The sequence below is a fragment of the Aedes aegypti genome, chromosome 1 (assembly GCF_002204515.2).
Source record: "Aedes aegypti strain LVP_AGWG chromosome 1, AaegL5.0 Primary Assembly, whole genome shotgun sequence".
Taxonomy (NCBI): Eukaryota; Metazoa; Arthropoda; class Insecta; order Diptera; family Culicidae; genus Aedes; species Aedes aegypti.
The window spans coordinates 190,135,625-190,154,709 of NC_035107.1; the positions used below are offsets into that span (position 1 = coordinate 190,135,625).

The 19,085-nt window shown below is 40.0% G+C and overlaps 2 protein-coding genes across 2 annotated transcripts in view; both read right to left on the bottom strand.

The window, feature by feature from the left end:
- LOC5577522 (tubby-related protein 4) overlaps positions 1-9,176 on the bottom strand; it is a 291,601-nt gene extending 282,425 nt beyond the window's left edge. Inside the window, exons 1-2 of the mRNA XM_021855544.1 lie at positions 9,119-9,176; positions 9,039-9,055 (exon numbers count right to left, since the gene is read on the bottom strand). The gene's annotated coding sequence lies outside the window, so the exon portion shown is untranslated. The remainder of the gene's footprint in view (positions 1-9,038; positions 9,056-9,118) is intronic.
- A 22-nt stretch (positions 9,177-9,198) lies between these two features.
- On the bottom strand, positions 9,199-18,668 carry LOC23687808 (translocon-associated protein subunit alpha). The gene is made up of 3 exons (XM_021855634.1): positions 18,400-18,668; positions 17,586-18,305; positions 9,199-9,892 (listed from the first exon to the last, which is right to left on the bottom strand). Exons 1-3 carry the CDS (start codon positions 18,461-18,463, stop codon positions 9,807-9,809), a joined length of 870 nt encoding a protein of 289 aa, XP_021711326.1. The 5' UTR covers positions 18,464-18,668; the 3' UTR covers positions 9,199-9,806.
- Between the last annotated feature and the right edge of the window lie 417 nt (positions 18,669-19,085).

A 19,085-nucleotide genomic window follows, 5' to 3' on the forward strand; every position in this document is an offset into this window, starting at 1 on the left:
CATAACTATTAATAGCATAGCATAGCATAGCTTGGCATAGCATGAGCCTCTGTATGCCATAAAATGTTCGACTTTTACTGTTTTTACCTTGTTTTCAATTTAGCCGTGAGAGAGAGCGAGATAGCACCAACACACGGCGCACAGTAAAAGTCAATAGAACAAAAGAATTTATGGCACGTACAGAGGCTCATAGACTGACTGTACTTGTCAATTGTTGCTAGTAGCAACTTGCTACTCCGTGATTGATCCGAATTGGTAAGAATTGAACTTCGATCCAAATGAATGAGGGATGGGATTTTCTGCATATTCTCGAAGTGCAATTTTAGCAGCTCTCTTATTATTGATCAATAAGGGGACATGCACAAATTACGTCACGCTCCAAGGGGGGGCCTTACAAAATGTTCGGAGGACTCATACAAAAAGTGTGAGTCGAAAAAGTTGAAATTTAGCGTGACAAAATTTGTGTACCATCCCTAACGGCGCCGGCCAAGTCCTTACAGTCAGGAAGGGGAAGGAAAGCTATTGTGTAATGATCGTTGCTTTTAGCGACCGAGAATACCTCTGCGTCTCCACAATCATCACGGGAACCCTTGGTCGGTGATGCGATCCATGGATAAGAAGGAAAATACGACCTTTACTTAAAACTAGTTTTGCATTTTTCGCAGCAAAAATATATTTAATTAAATTATAAAAAAGTCGACATCCATAATGTCGAACTATTCAATGGTTATTTTTAGCAATAACGAAAACATAAAGGTATATTAAATTTAAATGAAACACGAAAAAGTCGACACTTGTATTGACGAACCATTCCAAGCTTTGTAGTAGCTTTGCAACGATAAAAATAAATTATAAGCATGAAACGATCTCACCAGTAGTTCATCCTTGAATGAACACGAAGCTTTCCGCACTTGAACAACACGAACCGAACACGATTGGTCTTTATTCCGTACCTCGTCCCTCCGGAACATGCAACCGAATCAGAAGACCACGCACTACTGTCGATTTTTTTTCACACTCGAATAACGCGAACCGAACACGATTGGTCTTGATTCCGCCACTCGTCCCACCGGAACATGCAACCGAATCAAAAGACTACGCACTACTCATAGGGCAGACAACTATTAATGAATAATAAATATAAAAACAGAGCTTTGTAAAAAAATAACTGATTGCGGAAAGGAAGCTAATTGTACGATAGCTAGAAAATTCCATTATCGCCTGGAGCTTTCTCATGCCTTCCAAATCGGTCTCCCAAGAATAGGGCGATATTCAAAACTGAAAAGGCAATAGATGGCTCTTTTTCAATGGTAATAAAAACGAAATCTTGGAGCAAAGAAAGCACGCTGGAACATAAACTAAACACAAAAAGTGTTATGTATTGATATTACGCTTGATTTTTAATCACTACTTTTTCGATCCAGTTTCCAAATTGCTTGTAATTCACGTTTTTCATTTCCATACGTTTTGAAAGTTCTCGGCTACCATTCTTCTATGCGCTTGTGTTGGAAGTTTTAGAAATTTGAGAATCCAGCATAGCGCAATCAGTGCGTGGAATAGAGTCAAATAATCCTAAATGCCACTTTAAGGATTTGTGTTGTTTTCTCCTAATGAGATCCACATTTTAACGCCATTTGAAGTCCTAACAGTTACTTTATAATATTTGCTATCTGGAAACATTTCCCAAATTTGAGTTTTTTTACGGATTTAAATCGGGTAGAAAACATAGTTGAAAAATGGGGGTGGTTCAAAATGACCAAATGGATGGGGTAGAATGCCATTTAGTATGGAGAACTGGTCGTTAGCAACCAAGTTTCTTCATGAGTTTGCTCTGTGGTATGGAAACGCTTATTCCTGAATGAAATCATCGAAAAACCTTAATATTTAGGCAGAAAAGTGAAACATGTTGAATTTCACCGTGAAATTAAGGAAACATCATATGGGTTTATGTCCAAGGGCAACTCTTGGGTAAACATATTTTAACATCGTGTGGCAAAGAATACATATAAAAACGATCTAGGTATGATACAATGAAGTGAGCCATTTTACCCAAATATGACCATGTTCCCCTACAAACATCAGTGTCGCCGCTCGGCGGCCAGTGAGAGGAACTGAATGTACGAAAGGTTGTTGTTTGCACTTTTTGCCGCTGGCGCCAACTGTTAGCGTTTAAGAAAGTATTGAACAGTAGTTACCCTATTGTCAAACACGTTTTCTTGATTCAAAATACTTACGAAATCTTGAGTAACTTGTCTAGTTTTTGCGCTTTTTGGATATTTGTTAATAGGGGTAATAGGGGCAATATGGGCCACCTAAGGAAAACGTCATAGAATGCATAGAAAATTGCAAAATCTATCGCATGTTATGACCGAGGGTGTAGCTGCTTGTTTCTAATCCCATGAATGGATCAGAATGAAAACTATCGCCATTATTATGGCTGCTTGGTCGTTCATAGAAGTTAATATTCAATGTTATCTTCTTTTCCAAGCAGCCTAGATAGCCGTGTAGTGTCGGTAGTGGTTGTCTCAACTGGCTAAGAATAACACTACGGATTGCCTGATCCTGTAGTAAAAATCTACTAATCAGGTAACCCCAATCCCAAGGTGTGATGCGACCCGTGCTGATGGATGAATGGTTGAGGGGGTTTAAAATATGCTCAATCGCTAACGGAGCCTGGAGAGCACCAGGGCGAACTCTCCAGTATGTAGCTCTTACTGCATTAGGGCGGGGCAATGATGCAGCGGACCGTCTTTCCCCAGCGACTCGTGGGACCAAAAAATGAGTGCAAATAATCAAACCAAAATAAAAGGTGTCGACTGCCTCCCTCAGTTCGAAAAAGGTGACGACTGCCTCTCCCAGTCGGACGAAACGGAAACAGAGAATGCTTTTGGTAAGCTTGGACTGACCGAAGATGAGCTTCTCAGTAGTTCGCATGAAAACATGGAAACCGACCTCCCTCTGACACTCCCGAACGACCCAGGACTCCATCCTTCGGTTGGACCAATGGACGACGAAGAGGATGGAATTACAGTCACAATAAACTTGTCAGGATCGCAGCCATCAATCACAGGATCGAACGTCACCTCGGGTCCTATTGATGGGAAGACCGATCAACATCCAACAGATGACGCGAACAAACAAAAACCTACTGGCACCAAAAAGATCACTCGGAGCCAAAGGAAGCAGCTAAAAGCACTCCGACAAAGTGGCTTAAGCCGCCCTGAGGCCCTATCCAGAATCACGGGGGGTGAGACTATGGTGTCAACTCCTTCGAAACGCACTCGGCAGGACCTTGACAAGTCTACAAATGCTGAAGAAGAACATAAGCAGAAACGGATGAAACAACACCTGAATCCGAGAAAGCGCGTTGGGCAACAGGAAACCAACAGCTCAACAGCCTCGACGATCAACAAACCCCCACCAGAAGATAAAAAACAGACTAGTCTAAGCTACGGTGAAATTACCAGTCGCAGGAGAGTCGGAATAATCCCAAAAGACTTCCCCACGACCCAACTTTCAACGACTCAGCTGGACGTTCTCCAGGAGGCACTGCTGCTTCGGGTTGAACAACAACGGAACGCGACAATGAAGCCCAAGTTCTCTAACCTTATCTACAAGTCTGGCCATATGGTTCTTATTTGTAAGGATCAGGAGACTGCGGAATGGGTAAAGGAGATAACACCTGCATTAAATCCCCTGGAAGGCGTTGAGGTGGTTGCAATGGATGAGGATAAGATTCAACGTCCAGAACTGATTCGAACCTCAAAGCGCACAATACACCGATGATCGTATCAAAGCTCTCATCGAGAGTCAGAACGATCTGATAACCAACAACTGGCGTGTCATGCAACGGCTCACTCCTAACAACAAGCATGTGGTGTGGGTCTTTAATGTAGATGGACCGTCCATGGAAAAACTCATTCAATCCAAGTTCATCCTCAACTTCCGCTTTGGAGAAATACAGTTGAGGAAAGTAAAGAGCACAACCCCAAACTCCAATGACAATCCAACTGGACAGCCGACCCAAGAGAAATCTGAGGAGGCCTCTAGAAGCATCCCACAACCAACTCCCACCATACAGGCTAGCTTGTCTTCCTCTGATGGAAAAGATGCATATTTGACCTCACTTCCTGGCCCAAGCGGTGTCACCTCAATGGCTCCCAATAAGGGCAGTGGAAATGTCAAAAGTGTAAAATTGACCACAGGGGATAAGCCAGCAGGCCTAGGTAAGGGAAAGGACAAAAACCAAAATCTAAGACATCCCCCAAAATCAAAAGTTGATGATCCGCAACATCCAAAGAAGGACGGCAAACGTCCGGAAAATGCGGAACGCCTCAGCAATGATTAAAATCCTCCAAGTGAATCTCCATCATGCTCAGTGCGCAACAGATGTGCTTTGCAGGAGATTCACAAAAGAACACCTTTCCGTGGCACTGATTCAAGAGCCATGGGTCAACAAAACTCGAATACAAGGTATTCAACTAAACTCGTGTAGGTTGGTATATGATGACAGCCAGCTCTCTCCCAGAGCAGCTATTCTAATACGCAATGATACTAAATGTTTTCCAATTACAGAATTCATCAAAAGGGACATCGTAGCGGTCAGGATGGAGGTTTCTACTGCTAGGGGCAGTACTGAGATCATTATGGTTTCGGCGTATTTCCCTGGCGACGCAGAAGACATTCCTCCTCCAGAGATGGCTGCTCTTGTCTCTTACAGTCAAAAACACAACATCCCCTTCGTCATCGGTTGTGACGCCAATGCTCATCACCTTGTATGGGGAAGCACAAACACAAATATCAGAGGTGAGCATCTTTTGCAGTTTCTTTCCTCCAAAAATATTGACATATGCAATGTCGGTGATAAGCCTACATTTGAAAACATCTTACGACAAGAAGTCCTTGATCTGACTTTATGCAGTCAATCCATCTCGGATAAAATAAAAAACTGGCATGTTTCTAATGAAATATCTATGTCAGACCATAAACATATAGTCTTCGAGTGGGAAGGGGGTCTAATGATTCAAAAGTCGTTTAAAGATCCCAAGAAAACTGATTGGGAAACCTACTCAGCTATTCTCCGTTCTGAAGACTATATAATAGAGCCGAATATTCAGACAATTTTACAGTTAGAAGCAGCTTCGGATTCTATTAAAAACAAAATTCTAAATGCTTATCAAGAGAGCTGTCCGATCAAAACAGTTAGTTCGAACAGAGATGTTCCATGGTGGAACTTCAACCTTGATAAACTCAGGAAAACTGCTCGGAAGGAATTCAACCGAGCCAAACGCACTTCTGATTGGAGTCTATACCGAAAGGCTCTGACAGAGTATAACAAAGAAATGAGACGAGCAAAACGGAAATCATGGGTTCTCATGTGTGAAAGCATTGAGAAAACTCCCGTAGCTGCTCGACTTCATAAAACTCTTTCGAAGGATCACTCCAATGGTTTGGGAAGTCTTCAAAGGACTGACGGTTCACTCACTGTGGAACCTCGTGAAACACTGAGTGAAATGCTAAGAGTTCACTTTCCTGATTCAATCCCACAAACGAGTCTAAATGCTGAAGGTGCCAGACTTGACGTCTCAGTTCCACACGGGTTCCTATCAGGGGACTCAGGAGCAAAAAGGGACGCAATAAAGGTTGCCAAAGAAGCTTTTACTCGCGATAGGGTTGTTAGGGCAGTGAGATCTTTCGAGCCATTCAAATCTGCTGGCATGGATGGAATCTTCCCAGCGCTTATCCAAAAAGAGGAAGAGACACTGATTCCACACATGGTAGAGATTTTTAAGGCAAGTTTAGTTCTGGGACACATTCCAAATGATTGGCGTCAAGTTCGAGTTGTCTTTATTCCAAAAGCAGGAAAAAAGGACAAAACCAACCCTAAAGCATTCCGACCGATAAGCCTATCCTCGGTAATGCTTAAAATCATGGAGAAGGTATTATGCGAGTATATAGATTCTAAATTTATGAAAACTATGCCTCTTTCTAAATCCCAATTTGCTTATCAAAGCGGAAAATCAACGGTCTCAGCACTGCACACGCTAGTGAACAAGATCGAGAAAACCTTTAATGCAAAAGAAATCGCTCTTATAGCATTTCTTGATATTGAGGGCGCGTTCGATAACGCTTCTTATTCGTCTATAGGTTCGGCAATGTTGAGGAGAAACTTCGACCCATGCATTGCAACCTGGGTACATGCTATGCTAGCAAATCGACAGATCTCATCTGAGCTGAGTGATTCGCGCATTACTGTAATGGCTACAAGGGGATGCCCTCAAGGGGGAGTACTATCTCCCTTATTGTGGTCATTAGTGGTGGACGAACTGCTAGATTGCTTAGAAAGAAGGGGTTTTGAAGTTGTTGGATACGCAGATGACGTAGTCATTATTGTACGAGGCAAATTTGACAGCGTTATTTCATCAAGGATGCAAATTGCTCTCAATCACACACTCTCCTGGTGTCAAAAAGAGAAACTAGGAATAAACCCTTCAAAAACAACAATTGTACCGTTCACAAAAAGACGAAAGGTACAACTCCACCCTCTTTTCTTGAACCAAATACAATTAGTTTACTCAAATGAGGTCAAGTATCTTGGCATCACACTTGACGCAAAACTAAATTGGAACACCCATCTTCAAACAATCATAAATAAAGGTCTCAATTCACTCTGGGTTTGCTCAAAGACCTGTGGTAAAACATGGGGTCTAAAACCCAGTATGATCATGTGGATCTATAAAACAATCGTTCGGCCTAGAATAACCTATGCGTCCCTTGTTTGGTGGCCTAAGACAAAGGAAGCTACGGCTAGAGCTAAGCTGAACAAAATTCAACGTACTGCCTGTATTGCCATAACCGGTGCAGTTCGTAGTACCCCCTCGTTTGCCCTAGATGCTATACTCAATCTGCCCCGGCTGGATCAATTCATAAAGCTGGATGCTGAGAAAAGTGCTCTTCGGCTAAAACGATCAACAGTCCTACTGTCAGGGGACTTAACAGGTCACCTCAGTATATTAAACGAATTTTCGATAAATCCTATTGTTGAAAAATGTAGTGACTGGATGGAAAAAGTGGTAAACTATGACTCGCCATTCACGGTGGTCTTTCCTTCTCGTGAGGAATGGGAAGGAGGTGGACCCACCATTTCACCGGGATCTATTAAATTCTACACAGATGGTTCAAAAATGAATAATTTGACAGGGTCTGGAGTATACGGACCGAAAACCAAAATCTCTGTCTCTCTTGGACAGTGGCCTACAGTATTTCAAGCAGAAGTCTATGCAATCAAGGAATGTGCGCAGCTGTGTCTGAAAAGAAATTACAGACATGCCACCATATGTATTTTCTCTGATAGTCAAGCAGCGCTTCAATCTTTGAAGGCTTTCACTTGCAACTCAAAACTTGTGTGGGAATGCATTCTTGCACTGAAATCCCTAGCTGAACGCAATCGAGTTAAACTATATTGGATCCCAGGACATACGGGTCTAGAGGGTAACGAAATTGCCGATCGGCTAGCAAGGAATGGATCAACCAATATGTTCATTGGTCCAGAGCCATTCCTTGGCATTTCAAACTCTGCACTAAACACGGAATTGAACAACTGGTTGTTCGATCAAATTCAATCAAATTGGAATACAGTTTCCAATGCGAATCAGTCCAAAAGGTTCGTAACAATAAACACGACACAAACACAAAAACTTATAGGTCTCAACAAAAGGGATCTCAGAACATACATCGGTCTAATAACTGGTCACTGCCCAAGCAGATACCACTTATACAAGATCGGTGTCGTCCAAAACACAAATTGCCGTTTCTGTGACGAGACGGACGAAACCTCACAACACCTTCTCTGCTCTTGCAGTGCACACATCCATCGTAGGTTCAAAATATTTGGCAAGCACTACTTACAGCCAGCTGATATTTGGAACGCATCCCCCAGGGAGGTGGTTAGCTTTATTAGGCTGATCACGCCAGATTGGGGGAACTACAACACTGCAACCTAGGACTTCTGCCCATCAATGGCAGATGGTTCAAAGTTCAGTCAAATGCGCAAAGTATTCCGGAGGCACATTTGCTACTGGAAAACATTGTGTACATAGAGTAATAGGGTATATCACAATAGTCCTAAAAAATGGACGCAGTGATCCCACACCCGACAGAAGAAGATCGCCATTGGGAGATATAGGAGGAACTTCTCTTCATCGTAGCAATGTTGAACAACGTGTAGATCCATAAATTTGCTCAGTAACAACAAGTTACACACTCGGGCTTTTAGAGCGAGATCACAAGTTATGCGAGAATTAAACTCATTCGGATGCAATCAGTGTTTGGATTTTGATCCGAATAAGCCGATCGAACCATATTCGGAGAGTGCAATAGTTCGTGAATCATGACAGTTCGTGGCACATTGGATTCGGAGAGCCCTAAGAATGTTGTTATTCACTCTCTCGCTCATAAAACACGGCAGGCTGCGTTGGGCTGGTCACGTGCTACGAATGCCGGAAGAACGACAAGCAAAAAAATATTCAGTAGAGAATCCGGACGAGGCCGTCGGCTTCGTGGTAGGCCGCGCACACGTTGGTTTTTTGCAGTTGAAGAGGACTTAAGGGCACTTAACGTTCAGGGCGACTGGAAGCGATTGGCTCAGGACCGAGTCCAGTGGAGAAGAATTATCCATTCGGCGTAGATTCAACGTAGCGGATTGTAGCCCATCAAGTATCAAGTAAGTATATCGTGTGGCGGATTGTATTCCCGCCAGGGAAGCCCCCGGTCATGGATCTTTTTCGTAATGGAAATTTCCTGGACTTCCCCGGGTATCATCGTACCTGCCACACTATATACGAATGCGAAAATGGTAACTTTGGCAAAGGAAGCTCTCAGTTAATAACTGTGGAAGTTCTCATAAAAAAACACTAAGCTGAGAAGCAGGCTCTTTGAGTGAGGACATAATGGAAATTATGTAGGGTTAAGACAACGACTGTTTGTCCTCTAATGTTGTAAATTTCAATAGTATTGATAATTTAATTAAAGCGACTTACCTTTATAGAATCTCATCCTGCAAGAGAAATTAAATGGTCAAAAGTGTTGCTTATTTTTACAACCCAAAGATTTCAGTTACCTTCCATCCTATGAATGCTTTATTTTCCAGCTGATCTCGCCAATAAGGAATGGTCATCGCTAAATAATGTATGTATTCACTTGTTTTACAATTGTCTTACGATTTTTTTTCATTCTTTTGTAAAATAACTTAGGCAAAAAACGCACTCGACCACGACAAAAACTTATCCGTCTACGAATGTCCGCCTGGATGAATTCCGCTTCCACAAATGAAGCGTCATTCCTGTCGTGCATTTATTTGTCGCCAACACATCCAGATTCCCTGGTGCGGCGGATCGTTCTACTGTATCTCTCAGTTCTCTGCTAATAGTATCTCAGTATCCAGTCTCACTTTCACACCAAATGGGGAAGGTTATTTTAAATGATTAAACTCGCGAACAAAAAACGAAAAAAAAACATACTTAAATAGTTAAATTGTATCTCTTCTCGAATGGATGCGATGTTTGAAAACAGAATCTATAGGTTAGTTGCGCAAAACTTAAAACTACTTCTACAGGTTTCACTGAACTGAAAAAGGTTTTCCGGCTGTTTGCGCGCTATTGAGGTTTCGCTTGGATTAATTGTCGATGACATCACCAAGCCATAATCTCCCGTCAGCTCTGGAATACAAGAGCTGCTGCAACTATGGATTACGCGCCCAGCATCTGCTGCGTTGTTGATGTTGTTACTAAACTACTGCTAAATGCGTCTTATTCGTCCGAACCCGCTGATCGCTTGGCCTTTCGCTGCCGTGGGCTTTGCTTGGGGGATACTTTGCCACCCTTGGGAGAATTTTCTGTAAATGTTAAATGATCATTAGCTTTTCGCGTTCTACTGTTCAGAATAATATTCTCTTTTAGGGCTGGAGTGTTTCAAAAATAGGAACTTTAAGAGACCTCATGCCTGAAAATAAAGTCCAATAGAGTCCATTTCTCTAGGGTTGATTTAAGTGTTTTTTAATTCATCGCAATATTGCTACAAGTATTACTGTATTTTTTTTCATGATTTTCTCCAGAAAATTCGTTTGAATTTTATTCAGGTACCATCAGTGCACCAGTATCCGCTCATGCTCCAGTAGCCCGCTCACACTGAAAAAAGATAAGTTTGCACAAAGTAAATTTGAAAACTATAACCGCTATACGGTTGAAATCGACAAATTGAATCATACTGTGGACATTTTTGTGTGTATTTACTCAAATTACCTTACTTTTTAAGCTCGTGAGCGGGCTACTGGAACATGAGCGGGTACTGGTACGTTGACGGTACCTGTTTGCCCAAAGGTTCCTTCAGGTATTGCTCCGAAAATTTATTCAAGAATTCATGATTCTGTTACGGACTTCCTAAGATATTGCTCTAAGGAATTAATTCAAGAATTTAATCTGAATTTTTTTTAAGGATAACTCCAGAAATTCCAATGTTCTTTTCCCAGCAAGTCCTAAGTCCTATGACAGTTCATGGTTCTTCCATCGACTTTCCTAGGATTCCATCCTTAATTTTCGTTTAGGAAATCTTCGAGAATTCAAACAGTAATTTCTCCAGGAATCACTACAGTGATTTCTTATGATTTCCTTCAAAATTGTTGTTCAAAACATGTGTAACCAGAAACTTCTCTTCAGTAATAAGTCCAGAAATGCCTAAAAAAATTTCTCCAGAAAATCTTTGAGAATTTTCCCAAGGAAGTCCTCAAAAAATCAAAGAATTCTTCCAAGGATCGTCAAGAACATTTTTTAGAAACTAATTGAGTGACTAAACTGGGAAGAGTTTCTAAAAGAAATTCAAAAGTAAATTCTTAAGAAAATCTTAAGAAATTTCTCAGAAAAAAACTTCTAGGCCCTTGAAGAAATTTTAGAGGATTTTATAGATAAATTACGAAAATAATTGATGAGAAAATATACAGTCGAATCTCTGGATAATATACTGCAAAATTTTCTGCAGGAATTTTTTGTAAAACATCGGACGCAATCGAAAAGAGATAGTGTTTGAACGATCGGAGAAATTACTGGAACACTTGCTGAATGTGGTGTAAAGTCCTAAAAAAATTTAGAAACTTGGTAGCGATTCTACCTAAGAAATTTCTCGAGAAATAATTTGGAGATGTGGAGGAGTAATCCCAGATTCATAGATATTTGTTGGAGGAATTTCATGAGAATCCCTCGTCGAAATGATTTTGGATTTTCTGGAAGTGTTCTAGAGAAACCGTAGATATTTTTTGGGAAATCCCTATAAAAATGGTTGGAAGAATTACTGGGATAACCGGTATAGAAACATATAGAGTACCTAGTTTTTGTAAAGTTTCCAAAAAATTCCTTAGTGAGTTTGTCCAAAAACTGTGGAATAAACCTTTGAGAATATGCTTGGAAGAATTCTCATCCTGTATGATTTTTTGGAAGATCTCCTAATGATAAAGTAACATTAGAATCTTGCATTGAGGACTGTGTCGGGAAGAAATTAGCAACATTCATGATGCTTGTTCTCCAAGCCTAACCGAAAATGTATCGAATTTTCGGGCAAACCAACAATATTATATATACCGTAAAACGGGGTGAATAGAAACAGTGGGGCGAATAGAAACAAAGCGACCTTCAGTTAAAAATGCGACTAATATGTAATGATAAACTTTAAAAACCTACTGAAATATTGTTTTTTCGTTAGTTCAATAACAACATAGTATCGCTAGCCTATTTTCAAATTAAAAATTTTGCTACATTTCTCATTAAAAAATTGAGAAGAAAATATTGAAATATCAATCATTTTTGATAGCTTGAAACATCCGCCATTTTGGCTGATTTCAAAAATGATCAAAAATTGAACTTAGTTTCAAAAGTTTTGATTTTTTTCTTCACCAAGTAAATACATGTTGTTATTTCTTCAAGATGCACTTAAAATGTGTTTATTTTTCCATTAAAATGAAAAAAAGTATTGATATTTACTTAACAGTGTTTCTATTCGCCCCATTGCGGGGTGAATAGAAACATACAACATTTTCATAAATCTTTGTACGATATAACTTTTATTTTTTAACAGCAATTGGGGTCTTAGCAAAGGAAGACGTGACCCATATTTAAGGCTAATAAACTTGGTTTTTATCCAAACGGTTTAAGTTGTACACATTCAAACATGTCGAAAAGTGTTTCTATTCGCCCCATTTTACGGTAATTTTATTTATTATTATTAGCTTTATTAGGGAGATTTTCAGCCCGTGGCTGGTTCATCTCCAATATATAATTTTAGATAGTGCAATAAATTTTCTTAATAGATTTGTTATATTGAAACGAAACTACAATTTTCCTTCCTTCATTTTAAATTAAATTAAAAAAAAATGATTTTTCATACATTTTTGGCAATTTATGTATTAGTTGCAAACAGAATGTATACAAAAAAAATTAAAAAATATCAATTGTGTTGAAAATTATGTTGACTTCGTAGACCACTAAAAAAGGTTCTCAAATTCCAACAGAGGCTTCCACAAAACATTATTTAAAGAAAGTTTAGAACTGCAAACTCAGATTATTTTGAGGCTTTGCGATAAGAACTTGAACAGTGGAATGTTTCGTTTTTTGCTTTAAATACTTAAATTGTATGTTAAGAGTCATTACCAATTAAAAAGTTTTTTTTTATAAAATAGATAGAGGCGTAATAAAACACATATGCCAATTATTTTGAAAAGTTTTAAAATATTATGACAAATAGTGGGAAAATAAACCGTGGAAATGTATGACACAGTACTTAGAATAATAAAAAAGTTAAAAAAAAATTTTCAACGAAAATACAAAATCGCAGGGGCTCAAAGACGTATTTTTTAAGATGACCTCAAAAATACATTGATCAAGCACTTCAGAATCACGAGATAATATTCATTTTAGGTGATGCTAAACTTTTCAAGGTGCTGCAATATTCAGTATGAGTGTTGCAATACGCGATTCCATACTTATGGCATGTAGTGTATATGGTTGGGTTCTGACGAAGTGCTGAAAACATTTTTCATAGAGTCCAATGCTTTATTCTCGCAAATTTAGGAAATTGGTTCTAAAAAAAACAGGAAAGGATTCTCAAATAATATTACATTAGATTCTGACAGAATCCTTCAAACAGGTTTGATTGAATTTTGAGAATGATTTGTATAAAATCCTGGACAACATACTCACAGCGTTCAAGGCAAATTTTTCAAAAGAATCCTGGTTTGGATTCTGCCATAATCAGGAGCAGAATTCTCACAGAACTTAAGGCAAGACTATCTCATCCATTTGCAATTTTTCCAAAAGAATTTTTATCATTTTTATTTGAATGTATTACCAAATTTTAAAATTGCTGTATTAAAAAAGTTTGGCCCGCCTCGCGATATTGTTTCTTAGATTTGGCCCGCGATTCAAAAAGGTTGGGCAGGCCTGTTCTACAATCATCTCGCGGCCCCGTAATAATGGATGTTCTTGAAATGAAGATTTATGGAAGACCCTATCTCATTATGAATCCACAACTATCCTTGGCAGGCGCACCCAAATGTTACGTCTCTAATCTACCGAATATGAAAAAAATTACGTATTCACTTCAGTCTAAACCTATACCACACTTTTTTATAATTTTCTCAGACGTACGCAAACAAATTACGTATCTGTCTGTTTACATTTATGCTCAATCCCCTATTGATGCATGCCGACAGACTTGTTAAAAGCTGTTAGGAAACTGTTTTACGACGATTCGAACATCTCATGTCGGCAGTCCCGTTTTCTTCGGCAAGCCTTTTCCATAAGAATTACTGGTAAATCTGTTCGGAACTCTAATTGAGCCGCTTTTCGAGCCGTGTTTATTTGAATAAACGGCAACTCTGACAAAATTGCTTGTTCAGTCTCGAGAATCTCGTCAGGGAAAAGCTCAGAACAAAGAATCATCTGAATGTTTATTGGGTATCCCTAAGGATTCCATTCGAATCCGTGAAGTTCTCACAAAGCATCAGAACATCAAGCTGCTATGAATATTTAAGGAACTTGCAAATAGGCTTCTTAGAATCCACCCAACGGTCATTCGAATGTGTCAAAAAATCCACCAGAAACTCGTCAAAAACTTGTCTGATATCCGTAACGAATGATCTTTGAAGAATATGTACTACAGATATCAGGCAAAAACTTATCACAAATTCAGCTGATAGATTCTGGAAGATTCCGCCAATGGTTTGGTGAAAACAGTTGAGCATTTCGATTATTTCTATACCACCAATAGTTCGGATAGACATTCTTCCAGAATCTCGGCTGGAACCTTGGTGAAAGTTTTGAAAATTTGCACCAGTGTTTTGAAATATCCCAACCTTTTGTTATGAAATATTTTCAATTATACCAAACCAAGCTAAACCTAAAATTTTCAGTGTAAATTTAGAGAACAAAGTATCCGATTGCGCTGAAAATTGGATCGATTAGTTAGTTGTGACCAATAGATTCAATTATCTTTCAAGACCATCGTTTTATTCTACAGCGTCATTGTGGATGACGAAACATAGTTCTTACGAGTTTTATACACACGGTGTCAACATTTCGATCGTTATCGAACTTTCTTGTAACTAGGATATTTTTACAAAAACGTTCTGCATTTGGACTAAGATTTTGTAATTGGAAGGTTACGAATTCTGTTTTTCATTTAAGCTAAGTATGCTGTTTCGCTCAAGAAAAGTAAAGAAATTTTCTTGACTGAATGGGTCACTGAATGTCGGGATAAACAATTAAATCATTGCAAAAAATCTGAGGTGCGATCAATTTCGATATCTACAGAAATTTTGACACCGTGATACATGATTAGGAATATTTCCTAAGTGTGAAACTTGTAATTAACCCATTGAAACACATTTGTTAAAGAAGATAAAATTTGTTACAAAAACTCGGTTGTTCAAACCAAAAACAAAATTCGAAAAATTTCCTAACTAATGAGCCACAAATTTTGAAATATTTGACGATAAATCAAATATAGTTCCATTTAGATGCCTAATTGTCACAGTTTAAGGTGAAAATAAATCGAAGCCAAACCTCAAATTTTTAAGAACACGGATCTGGAGAACCAAACATCCGTTTGAGCTGAAAATTTAATCGATTGGTCACCACCAGCGGGTGGTCACCGATCGATTAAGTTTTCAGCTCAAACGTGTGTTCGGTTCTCCGTATTCGTGATCTTGAAAATGTGAAGTTTGTCTTCGATTCATCTTCACCTCAAGTCTGAAATAAAAAGGCTAGTTCAATCAAATAACACTAATCGATTTCTAATAAAAGGACGCTGCCTAAACCTAATAAAAATAAAAATTTAATGGTAGATTGGCTAACATTAATCCTACTTCATGTCGTAGGAATTGTAAAAATCTGGATTTCAAACAGAGTGGTGATGAAGAACAGGTACTCCGCGATACAATTTTGCTTCAAAAAGTGCTCCGTGAGCCAAAAACGCTGAAAACCCCTGCTCTAAGCCGTCGTCAAGGCCCTAGGGGGTCCGCGCACCACCTGTTGGCAAGCTCTGATCTATACCTATATGGTTTCCGAATCACACATAGACACATTAGGGGGCTAGTACCAATGGTTGTAATGTACCAATAGATTGGATTATGGAATAAAACGTACATTTTTCGATAAAAACCACATGCGCTTTTTTATGGATAGATCGCCATTAGTTTAGTCGTTTTGACAAATTTCAGCTTTTTAGTTTCAAAAAAGTCATATAATTAATAAAGTTTACGCAAAAAATTTGCTCCCTTGCACCAGTAGTTGCCGTCGTGTTCCAGTAGTGGATCAACAGATGGAAGCAGTTTTTAAGGCGAAGGAGGCCGTCATTGAAATTTGTACGCGTCGTTGATGATTGTTGCTAATTCATCTCTCGAATCAAAGAAAATCAGTCGGTTTTGCACTGATACAGCTGAAAAAGTATCAGCATAATTTATGCATGTAAGCGCGTACAGTGATACTTTTTCAAGTCAATATAAACTATCATGACTGAGTTTTATCCAAGGGATTGCTAAGAGGATCCTTTTCTGTTGCCTCTTATAAAACTATAGCGGAGCTCACCCATACGAATGAGCGCATCAATAAACTAGCTGGTGCGAATATGGCGAAATGAACCACGGCTCACAAATTCAACGCATTACTTGCGTTTCATTCTGAAGAAATTAATTCACGCTTCTTTTTTTGTCTGTTATCTATGGTTTGATTATCCGAAGAAACATTTGCTTTTCTGCAGCTCATTACACTCATCAGCTTTTGCAGATTTCGTTGCGCTTCATGCGTTTTGTACTGTTTTCTCTCGTAGGAAAAGGTAAACATCCGAAAAATAAAAGTGTGTGAGTGGAATTTGACTCTGGAGTATAATTATGTTCCGGTTAAGGAGGTACAGCTCAATCTGTCAAAATCCATAGTGAAAAAATAGGACGCCATCCCTCTGGTTTTATCACTTTGAAATGCAAGCTGAAAAGTCATCATTTTTGCCAAAACGAATGACGGGCTACTTAAGGCCCAAACGCAATGATAGCGGAACGGCAACGGAATGCGGAACCGGTTCGCCAGCATGAACTATAATCAGCTTGTCCACTCAGTGTTGATCCAATTTCATTCGCTGTCAGCTCAGTCGAGATGTTGTGATTCATGCTGGCGAACCGGTTCCGCATTCCGTTGCCGTTCCGCTATCATTGCGTTTGGGCCTTTAGCCTTAAAATGGATGTATAAAAATGAATAAAAGTTCCAGAGATCTGTGAGATATAGAATCCACTGGGTTGGGAAGTTGCACTAGGTTTGATCACAGCAATCGGTTTTAGACTGTCATAGTGTCAATGTTGGCACGCTGCTGTCACTTGCACACTAGACGCATTCGTACTCTGCCTCACTTGCAAACCGATACTTGGCAGGGTAAGTTGTGTGAGCATCGCGTGGAGGGTGATTCCTTTCCCGTTGATAATCGGAACTCCACAAGATCATCTTTATGCTTCATTTGAAAGATACTAGTTGCTGTTCAGAGAAAAAATGTTATACCTGTGTAAAAATTAACTATTTTGTTTCAAATTTCTTGTATCATCCCCAAACGTCTATTACTAGAGCACTAGCGTAACTACTGGAACACGTGTTCCAATAGTGGCTCAAGCGATTTTATGGTCAATAACTAATTGTGTCAAGAGATCTCTGTTCAGGCTTTTCGTTATTATGCTATGATTTTATATAGCTTAGGTAGTCCACTAATGGCACCGGCACCCTATTTGCTTGCTGTTCAAGTTTAAGATGCTGATCAAATCTATAGATTATCATCGAATCACGCAAATAGTGACTTAAATGACAATTTGACTGAAAAAGTGACAAAACAAAAAGTTACTTTTTGTTGTAAATTTTGACTTTTTAATGACCTGGTCACTATTTTCTACCAATTCACTAAAAAGGCCCCAGTCACTGAAAAGTGTCTCACTACCAGCCCTGATTAATGACCAGTCTATAATAAGAGACCTTTTACCAGCCCTGTATAGTGTACATGCAGATACTTACGAATCTTCTTCAGCGTCTCTGCCGGGATCCAATCGTAATCGACGTCCTTGGTGTTGGTGGTTCCGGTTTCCACAGTCTTACGGACGGCCGGAGACCGCTTGCGCTTGCCATACGATCCCAGGAACTGCTGGCCCAAAACTAGCAGCAAGACGACTACGGCAGCCAGGAACACGTACAGGAAGAACGTTTCCCCATCCAGTCCCTCATCGACCTCGGTGATGGACACGGTTTCGTTGAAAACGGCCTCGCTGAACTGGTTTCCGCTGGCATCGCGATAGTTCAGCGCAATGTTCAGACCAAATGGACGTCCGGCAAATGATTCCGATGGCAGGAACGAATACGAAACCGTAGCTTCGTGGCCTGGCTTAATTTCCCGGTTATAGGCGATGGCCGAGAAGTTCTGGATGAAGTAGTTGAAATCCATTGGGTAACGGAAGGAGGCTTCGACGGTTTCCACGATGAAGTCATCGCTGCCCTTGTTGGCAAATCCGACCAGGAATTCAACTGGGTATCCGGCTGGGAGTTCAAGCTGAGATCCGCTCGAATGCAGAGGACGGGTAAACAATAGGAACGTGTCAGCATCTGGGGACTTTGTCGTTTCCGGCTCATCATCCGTCTCGGCTTCATCGGTCTGTGTCACAGATGCATCATCCGATTCAACTTCCACATCCAGTTCTTCGTCCAATTCATCTTCCGAGGCGTAGGCCATCAACCGAGAACCTTAAAAAGAAAAGCACATCCAAAGGAGTTATGAAATGCCACGTCGAAGTGAAAGTAACCCTCAACCATTCCCCCAAAATATCTCTCAACTTACCACCGTCCACAGTCAGGAGAACAGCTGGAAGCACCAGCAAAGCAAAGATAAACAGCCCCTTCATTCTACAATTCACTTTTCGATCGTAAAAATACACCAAATTTCAATCAAACTTTGCACCGAAATTTTCCTTCTTCCGAAGCCAGACTCAACGGGATCAAAGCAAGAGGAAAAATGAACGAACGGCAAGCCAACTGTGCAAGAAGCCGACGACGATTCAACAGCGAATCGCGAAGAAAAAGCTGAAAACGTCAGTTCACGTGGAACCGAAGTGACAAAACGACGACGACGTTTGACACTTTTTTGACACGAACTGCGTCGCTGTCAAACATCGCGGCCGCGCGCACACGAACGGGGGGCGGTTCGATTGAAATTTACACGGGAAAATATTGCTTAATTTTCGTCACATCTCGCGAAACAATTCTAAAGGGCCAATGATCAAATTGTAAAAAAATCGGGTTTTGCTTCGATATATATATATAGCATCTCCCAACACCCACAAACTATGCTGCCAACACAGAGAAACAGACGTAACACTTAGAACGAATTGCGATCAAAATCATAGTCGCGAAAACATGTACGCCCAATGCTAAAAACACTGTAGTTGGCCGATGGACCAACAGGTGGCGGTAGTGTGTAAACGTCAAACACGAACAAAAACGACGCGAGCGCTGCTGGTGGTCGAT

Excerpts from the sequence above, each read along its gene's own strand:
- LOC23687808 (XM_021855634.1), bottom strand. The coding sequence starts at position 18,463 with ATGAAGGGGCTGTTTATCTTTGCTTTGCTGGTGCTTCCAGCTGTTCTC. Across the intron at positions 18,306-18,399 it reads TCTCCTGACTGTGGACGGTG|GTTCTCGGTTGATGGCCTAC; the intron begins GTAAGTTGAGAG and ends TTTCTTTTTAAG. Across the intron at positions 9,893-17,585 it reads AGAGACGCTGAAGAAGATTC|AAAATTCTCCCAAGGGTGGC; the intron begins GTAAGTATCTGC and ends TAACATTTACAG.